The 9696-nt window shown below is 43.7% G+C and overlaps 1 protein-coding gene across 1 annotated transcript; it reads left to right on the top strand.

Annotated features, from left to right (window-relative positions):
- LOC120671174 (pre-mRNA-processing-splicing factor 8A) lies at window positions 1-9696 on the top strand. The gene is made up of 13 exons (XM_039951452.1): window positions 1-379; window positions 1203-1326; window positions 1441-1533; window positions 1652-2042; window positions 2376-2865; window positions 2974-6770; window positions 6920-7026; window positions 7129-7383; window positions 7496-8131; window positions 8219-8416; window positions 8491-8769; window positions 8876-9118; window positions 9216-9696. The coding sequence occupies exons 1-13, from the start codon at window positions 93-95 to the stop codon at window positions 9405-9407; spliced, it is 7092 nt and encodes a 2363-aa protein (XP_039807386.1). The 5' UTR covers window positions 1-92; the 3' UTR covers window positions 9408-9696.

The following is a 9696-nucleotide window of genomic DNA, read 5'->3' as shown; positions in this document are numbered from 1 at the left end:
TACCCCGACCCCTCCCGAACACACACCACCCGTCTCGACGACGCTAAAACCCTAGGCAGCTGCGGGAGGCCGCCGCGCCCTGCCCGTCGCCGATGTGGAGCGGCGCGCCGCCTCCGCCGCCGCCGCACATGGCGGCGGCCCCGCCTCCCCCGGGCACGGCGGGGGCCGGGGCGGGCCAGCCCCCGCCCCCGCCGCCGCCGGCCGGGGCGCCGCAGGGCGCCAAGCCGCTGACGCCGGCGGAGCTGGAGGCGCAGCTGGTGGAGAAGGCCCGCAAGTGGCACCAGCTCAACTCCAAGCGCTACGGCGACAAGCGCAAGTTCGGGTTCGTCGAGGCGCAGAAGGAGGACATGCCTCCTGAGCACGTCCGCAAAATCATCAGGTGAACATCCAGATCCGCCTCCCCTAAGGATGTTTTAGGCTTTACTTTGTGCTCATGGCTGGGTTTTAGTGTTTTTTTGGTTCGTGGTTGGGTTATTTCAGTTGCGCGTAGCTCTGAACTGATTGGGTTGCTGTGGGCCTCCCATTTAATGCTACATGTTGTGCGAGTAGAGAATCTGGTGTGCCTTTTAGTCAACACAAGTCACAAGTCATACGAGGATCATTGTTTCTTTTAGTCAACATTGTGGAGGCACAATTGCTTCTAGTTGTGCTAGCCAATTTACTGCTTCTTTTGTTCTATCGGTGTCTGTTTCTTGTTTATTTGTACCTTCTATCATGAAAATTCTAAAGTATTGTTTTTAGCGATTTGTATTCTGTTGCATGTTGTGGTCAATCTTCTGGGAGCTAAATGATCTTGAGTAATTTTGATTTTTCAATTTTGACCCAATTGATCCGAGGACAACCTCTTAAGTTCGAGTTCTATGGATTTAAGAATGGAGATTCTATGTAGGCAGTTGAAAAGTTAAGCCTCTTGTGTTGTGTGAGGTTCTTTGGGTCTCCCTGTCAGCGTGCTTAGGGTGCTCATGGCTGTTATCATACTGTTGTTGGATTTGAGTTTCTGGTTCCTAATGTAATGGTGGCATCCCTAGCTTGTCCTACTCGGGAACTTTTAGCTTTCTGGTGCAAGCTGGTCATACCTTCCATCTGTACATACATTTTGTTATCCATCCAGTGAATTTCAAAGTTCCAATGATAACCTTTCTCTGTTACGTGTATATCCTGTTTAAGATGCACTCTATTTATGTTTCCTTTTTTTTTAACAGAGACCACGGAGACATGTCCTCCAAGAAGTACAGGCATGACAAACGTGTTTATCTTGGAGCACTCAAATTTGTGCCCCATGCTGTCTATAAACTACTGGAGAACATGCCGATGCCTTGGGAGCAGGTATTTTGCCATGTCCTTTTAGATTTAGATGTATTAGTAAATACTGATTGTTTTTCTGTGTGATTACCTGTGGTCTTGTGGCATGTCATTTGTTTAATATATACATATTTTCAGGTTCGGCATGTGAAAGTCTTGTATCACATTACTGGGGCTATCACTTTTGTAAATGAAATCCCATGGGTTGTGGAACCCATATACCTTGCACAGGTAAACAATCCATAGACTTCTCGCACCCTTTTATTGCTACATAGTGAGCTGTAACCCAGTTGTTACATGTACTTTCTTCTTTTATGCTTAAACCTCTTCTTTTAATGTGCTTTCTCAGTGGGGTACAATGTGGATCATGATGCGGAGAGAGAAGAGGGATAGGCGACATTTTAAACGAATGCGCTTTCCTCCATTTGATGATGAGGAACCTCCACTGGACTATGCTGATAATCTGTTGGATGTTGAACCCCTCGAGGCCATTCAATTGGAGTTGGACAGCGAAGAAGATGCAGCTGTCTATGAATGGTTCTATGATCACAAGCCTCTTATGAAGACCAAGCTTATAAATGGCCCCAGCTACAGGAAATGGCATCTATCTCTTCCCATAATGGCAACATTATATCGCCTTGCTGGCCAGCTGTTGTCAGACCTGATTGATAGGAATTATTTCTACTTGTTTGACATGGAGTCTTTCTTTACTGCCAAGGCACTTAATATGTGCATTCCAGGTATGTATGACTACTTTAAGTTCCATAAAGCTATGGTCAGTGTCATGGTTTTTTTCCACCTTTCCTTTATTGGGCATAGCACAGAGTAGGCTTTTGTGGGCTTGCAGCTTTCATGTTAATGGGTACACCAAAATTTTGCCCACCAAGTATAGTGTTGTGTATCTGTGTTCCTATTGGCAAGGTGGTCTTTGGATAATACTTGTGATAGCATCTCATTTTCTTTCATATAGTCATATACTTTGCCAAAAGAGGGAAGCTCTGCCTAATTTTATTTTTGTTCCTTTTTATGCTATTTTTTCCCTATCAAGCACTAACAGATCTATATTCTGTCAGGGGGTCCGAAGTTCGAGCCTCTGTACCGTGATATGGAGAAGGGTGATGAGGACTGGAATGAGTTTAATGACATAAATAAACTCATCATACGTCAGCCACTTCGGACTGAGTACAGGATTGCTTTCCCTCATCTGTACAATAACAGGCCAAGAAAAGTGAAACTTGGGGTCTATCATACCCCCATGATAATGTATATCAAGACAGAGGATCCAGATTTGCCAGCATTCTACTACGATCCTCTGATAAATCCCATCACTTCAACTAACAAGGTTGATCGTCGGGAGAGGAAAGCAACTGAAGAGGACGATGATGAAGATTTTTGTCTCCCAGAAGACGTGGAGCCTCTCTTGAAAAACACTGAACTCTACACTGATACAACAGCTGCTGGTATATCCTTACTTTTTGCTCCAAAGCCTTTTAACATGAGATCTGGCAGAACACGTCGTGCTGAGGACATTCCTCTTGTATCAGAGTGGTACAAGGAGCATTGGTGAGTGCTAGCTTGAACCTTACAAGTCCATTCCTTGTTTTGTTTTTATTATGTATTTCTACTCAATTACTGCTCAACTGACTGCATTTTCTCAATACTTGTTTTCAGCCCACCAGCTTATCCTGTGAAAGTTCGTGTGAGTTACCAGAAGCTGTTGAAGTGTTATGTACTCAATGAGCTACACCATAGGCCTCCCAAGGCTCAGAAAAAGAAGCACCTGTTCCGTTCACTCCAAGCTACAAAGTTTTTCCAAACTACTGAGCTTGACTGGGCAGAGGCAGGCTTGCAAGTTTGCAAGCAGGGTTACAACATGCTGAACTTGTTGATTCACAGGAAGAATCTTAACTATCTTCATTTAGACTACAATTTTAATTTGAAACCCGTGAAGACTCTTACCACAAAGGAAAGGAAGAAATCTCGTTTTGGAAATGCATTCCATCTGTGTCGTGAGATTTTACGACTTACTAAGTTGGTTGTTGATGCTAACATCCAGTTCCGTCTGGGAAATGTTGATGCTTTCCAGTTGGCAGATGGTCTGCAATACATATTCTCTCATGTTGGCCAGTTAACTGGTATGTATAGGTACAAGTATCGGTTGATGAGGCAGATTAGGATGTGCAAAGATCTGAAGCACTTGATATATTACCGTTTCAACACTGGCCCTGTTGGAAAAGGACCTGGCTGTGGGTTCTGGGCTCCAATGTGGAGAGTGTGGCTCTTCTTCCTTCGGGGTATTGTCCCATTATTGGAGCGCTGGTTAGGTAACCTGTTGGCAAGGCAGTTTGAGGGTAGACATTCAAAGGGAGTAGCCAAAACAGTAACAAAGCAACGTGTTGAGTCTCATTTTGATTTAGAGCTTCGTGCCGCAGTTATGCACGATGTTCTAGATGCTATGCCAGAGGGCATCAAGCAAAACAAGGCCCGAACTATACTGCAGCATCTTAGTGAGGCATGGCGATGCTGGAAGGCAAATATCCCATGGAAAGTCCCTGGTCTGCCTGTGCCTATTGAGAACATGATTCTTCGTTATGTGAAGTCAAAGGCAGATTGGTGGACAAATGTTGCTCACTACAACCGTGAGCGTATCAGGCGTGGTGCTACAGTTGACAAGACTGTTTGTCGGAAGAATCTTGGAAGGTTAACTCGTCTGTGGCTGAAGGCAGAACAAGAGAGACAACACAACTACTTGAAAGATGGGCCATATGTAACTCCTGAGGAAGCTGTTGCTATTTATACAACAACAGTTCACTGGCTGGAATCTAGAAAGTTCTCGCCAATTCCTTTTCCGCCACTATCATACAAGCATGACACCAAACTTCTTATACTTGCACTGGAAAGGCTGAAGGAGTCATACAGTGTAGCAGTTAGGTTGAACCAACTGCAACGGGAGGAACTTGGGTTGATTGAACAAGCGTATGATAATCCACATGAAGCACTGTCAAGGATAAAAAGGCATCTTCTTACTCAGCGTGCTTTCAAAGAGGTTGGCATAGAATTCATGGACTTGTACAGCTACTTGATTCCAGTATATGAAATCGAACCTCTTGAAAAAATCACTGATGCATACCTTGACCAGTACTTGTGGTATGAGGGGGATAAACGCCATCTCTTCCCAAATTGGGTCAAGCCTGCTGATTCAGAACCACCACCTCTGCTTGTTTATAAATGGTGCCAGGGCATAAATAATTTACAGGATATTTGGGACACAAGTGATGGACAGTGTGTTGTGATGCTCCAGACAAAATTTGAGAAGTTCTTTGAAAAAATTGATCTGACTCTGTTGAACAGGCTTCTTCGGTTGGTCTTAGATCATAACATAGCTGATTATGTTACTGCAAAGAACAATGTTGTGCTGTCTTACAAGGACATGAGCCACACAAATTCTTATGGTCTCATTAGAGGGCTTCAGTTCGCATCTTTTGTTGTTCAGTATTATGGCCTTGTGCTGGATCTCTTGATTCTCGGTCTGACACGTGCAAGTGAGATTGCTGGGCCACCTCAAATGCCAAATGAGTTCCTTACATTTGCTGACACAAAAATTGAGACAAGGCATCCCATCAGGTTGTATTCTCGATATATTGACAAGGTGCATATATTGTTCCGCTTCACCCATGAGGAAGCACGGGATTTAATTCAGCGTTACTTGACAGAACATCCTGATCCTAACAATGAGAACATGGTTGGTTACAATAACAAGAAATGTTGGCCTAGAGATGCAAGGATGAGGCTGATGAAACATGATGTAAATCTTGGAAGAAGTGTGTTCTGGGACATGAAGAACCGCCTTCCGAGGAGCATTACAACCTTAGAATGGGAGAATAGCTTTGTCTCTGTTTACAGCAAGGACAATCCAAACTTACTTTTTAGTATGTGTGGGTTTGAGGTCCGTATACTGCCAAAGATACGGATGACTCAGGAGGCATTCAGCAACACAAAGGATGGAGTATGGAATTTGCAGAATGAACAGACAAAAGAAAGGACAGCAATTGCCTTCCTGAGAGTCGATGATGAGCATATGAAAGTGTTCGAGAACCGTGTCCGGCAGATTCTAATGTCATCAGGGTCAACAACATTCACCAAGATAGTCAACAAGTGGAATACTGCTCTCATTGGCCTTATGACATATTTTCGTGAAGCAACAGTCCATACACAGGAGCTTCTGGATTTACTTGTCAAATGTGAAAACAAGATCCAGACCCGTATCAAAATTGGCCTGAATTCAAAGATGCCTAGTAGGTTTCCTCCTGTTATCTTCTATACACCTAAAGAAATTGGAGGTCTTGGTATGTTGTCGATGGGTCATATTCTTATACCACAAAGCGATCTTAGGTACAGTAAGCAGACAGATGTTGGTGTAACACATTTCCGAAGTGGTATGAGCCATGAAGAGGACCAGCTTATTCCTAACTTGTATCGCTACATCCAGCCGTGGGAGAGTGAGTTTATTGATTCACAGCGTGTTTGGGCTGAATATGCTTTGAAGAGGCAGGAAGCACAGTCACAGAACAGACGGTTAACTCTTGAGGATCTTGAAGACTCATGGGATAGAGGTATACCTCGTATCAACACTCTTTTCCAAAAGGACCGCCATACACTAGCGTATGACAAAGGATGGAGAGTGAGAACAGATTTTAAGCAATATCAAGTGCTGAAACAGAATCCATTCTGGTGGACACATCAGCGACATGATGGGAAACTTTGGAACCTAAATAACTACAGAACTGATGTCATTCAAGCACTTGGTGGTGTAGAAGGTATTCTGGAGCATACATTATTTAAAGGAACTTATTTCCCTACTTGGGAGGGTCTCTTTTGGGAGAAGGCATCAGGTTTCGAAGAGTCTATGAAATACAAGAAACTTACAAATGCACAGCGTTCTGGGCTCAACCAAATCCCCAATAGAAGGTTTACCCTGTGGTGGTCACCAACCATCAACCGTGCAAATGTGTATGTTGGTTTCCAGGTCCAGCTAGATCTTACAGGGATATTCATGCATGGGAAAATCCCGACATTGAAGATTTCTCTGATCCAGATCTTCCGTGCACATCTGTGGCAGAAGATCCATGAAAGTGTTGTTATGGATCTTTGCCAAGTTTTGGATCAAGAGTTGGATGCTCTGGAGATAGAGACTGTACAGAAAGAGACGATACATCCCAGGAAGAGTTACAAGATGAACAGTTCCTGTGCAGATGTCCTCCTTTTTGCTGCACACAGATGGCAGATGTCAAAGCCTAGCTTAGTTTCTGAGTCGAAGGATCTCTTTGATCAGAAAGCAAGTAACAAGTATTGGATTGATGTGCAACTGCGTTGGGGAGATTATGATTCACATGACATAGAACGTTATACAAGAGCCAAGTTCATGGATTACACAACAGACAATATGTCCATCTACCCGTCGCCAACTGGTATGCTTCTGAGTATATGCAAATTTCCTATCTTCTCCACTTCAGCAATATAATCTGCACTTCCCTTCTGGCAATATGTCCATATACCTGTCACCAACTGGTTTGCTTCTGAATTGAATATAGCTAATGTTCATTGGCATCTGTTGCAGGGGTGATGATTGGAATTGATCTAGCGTATAATCTGCACTCCGCTTTTGGCAACTGGTTCCCTGGGTCAAAGCCCCTACTTCAGCAAGCAATGAACAAGATCATGAAGGTATATAACCATGTTAACATCTAGATCCATTTGGTTTGATTGATGATCACCCAACTATAATAAATGGCCAATCTGAGTAACCTTCTTGACTTCTCTTTTCAGTCAAATCCTGCTCTGTATGTGCTGAGGGAGAGGATAAGGAAGGGTCTGCAGTTGTACTCATCTGAACCCACTGAACCGTACCTTTCGTCACAGAACTATGGAGAGATCTTCAGCAATCAAATCATATGGTTTGTGGATGATACAAATGTGTATCGAGTCACCATTCACAAAACATTTGAGGGTAACTTGACCACAAAACCCATCAATGGTGCTATTTTCATTTTCAATCCAAGAACTGGTCAACTCTTTCTTAAGGTTTGTTATTTTCCAATTTCTATTCTAGTTTTCATGTAATTTTGGTATTGGTGTACTGCCCTAAAAGCCTAAGCATAGATGATTTGAACTGAGTATGGATCATAATGTGCAGGTTATCCACACAAGTGTATGGGCGGGGCAAAAGCGTCTTGGACAGCTGGCCAAGTGGAAAACAGCTGAGGAAGTTGCTGCATTAGTTCGATCTCTTCCTGTAGAAGAGCAGCCAAAGCAAATTATTGTGACAAGGAAGGGTATGTTGGATCCTTTGGAGGTCCATCTACTTGACTTCCCTAACATTGTTATCAAGGGCAGCGAACTGCAGCTTCCTTTCCAGGCTTGCTTAAAGATTGAGAAGTTTGGTGACCTTATTCTGAAGGCAACTGAACCACAGATGGTCCTTTATAATATATATGATGATTGGTTGAAAAGTATCTCTTCATACACAGCATTCTCTCGTATCGTACTTATTCTACGGGCTCTACATGTGAATAACGAGAAGGCAAAGATGTTGCTCAAACCTGATAAAACAATTGTTACCGAACCACATCACATATGGCCAACTTTAAATGATGAACAGTGGTTGAAGGTTGAATGCGCACTAAGGGACCTCATTCTTTCTGATTATGCCAAGAAAAACAATGTTAATACTTCTGCATTGACACAATCTGAAATCCGAGATATCATACTTGGTGCGGAAATTGCTCCACCATCACAGCAGAGGCAACAGATTGCCGAGATTGAGAAACAGGTAAAACATAAATAGTTGCACTTGCCTTCTTCTTTTGGAGATAATCTTGGCAGTTTGCTCACTCTTGGTTTTACCTGGTTTTTGCAGTCTCGAGAGACGACTCAGTTAACCGCTGTTACCACAAGGACGACGAATGTACATGGAGATGAGCTCATTATCACGACAACAAGTCCATATGAGCAACAAGCATTTGCATCAAAGACTGATTGGCGTGTCAGAGCAATCTCTGCCACAAACTTGTATCTTCGTGTCAATCACATTTATGTCAACTCTGATGATATAAAGGTGAGTACAGTAATTGCATCTCGTTGCAGAAAGAATTGTTGAATGTTTACTGAATGCATTCATTCTGATTGCAGGAGACTGGCTACACTTACATTATGCCAAAGAACATATTGAAGAAGTTCATATGCATAGCAGATCTGCGGACACAGATTGCAGGATTCTTGTATGGGCTGAGTCCACAGGACAATCCTCAAGTTAAAGAGATCAGGTGTATAGCCATTCCTCCACAGCATGGAACTCACCAGATGGTGACTCTGCCAGCAAATCTTCCTGAGCATGAGTTCCTTAATGACCTGGAACCATTGGGATGGATGCATACACAGCCGAATGAAGCTCCACAGCTATCACCACAGGTTTTCCTCTATCTAGCATTTTTTAACTGTTGTCAGAAGCTTATGATACTTCGCGTTTATTCATTTTCGGACCTAATTCATGGGACTAACTGTGTTGTACTTGCAGGATCTGACATCACATGCAAAGATTCTGGAGAGCAACAAACAATGGGATGGTGAGAAGTGTATCATCCTGACATGCAGCTTCACTCCAGGATCCTGCTCGTTGACTGCATACAAGCTGACACCAAGCGGTTACGAGTGGGGACGCAGCAACAAGGACAATGGGAGCAACCCTCATGGATACCTCCCAACTCATTACGAGAAGGTCCAGATGCTTCTGAGTGACCGCTTCCTTGGCTTCTACATGGTATATGTGTTATTGGTTTCAACACTCTCCAAAACCTCTGTTTTGCACCTTTAGTCACATTGCTCCAACACTTGCATGTTTCTGTTCCAATAATCAGGTTCCAGATAACGCCCCTTGGAACTTCAACTTCATGGGTGTGAAGCATGACCCTCAGATGAAGTACAATATGAAGCTGGGCATGCCCCGGGACTTCTACCACGAGGACCACCGGCCAACACACTTCTTGGAGTTCAGCAACATCGAGGAGGGTGAGGTCGCGGAAGGGGATAGGGAGGATACCTTCTCATAGTCGCCAGGCCGATACTCCCCCATCCCATGTTTAGCCCTGTATCTGAGACGCACTTAGCTTTATTTTGAACAGCGATGTGTGAACCTGTAAGGTTGTAACCGGGGGTCAGGTATCGTCTGTTATTTACCTGTTGCATTAGCCTGTATTATACCTTTTTGTTGTAAGACAGCCCTTGAGAAGATGGGGTAGAATTGTACAAGTGCTAGCGCACGCCATGGTAACAGTAAAGATTTTGGTTCGCAGCTATGCTGATAGTTCAGAACTTTACACGCAGACTGGTAATTGCTTC

This window comes from Panicum virgatum, chromosome 4N (assembly GCF_016808335.1).
Source record: "Panicum virgatum strain AP13 chromosome 4N, P.virgatum_v5, whole genome shotgun sequence".
NCBI classification, from domain to species: domain Eukaryota; kingdom Viridiplantae; phylum Streptophyta; class Magnoliopsida; order Poales; family Poaceae; genus Panicum; species Panicum virgatum.
This window is presented reverse-complemented; position numbering and strand designations above follow the sequence as displayed.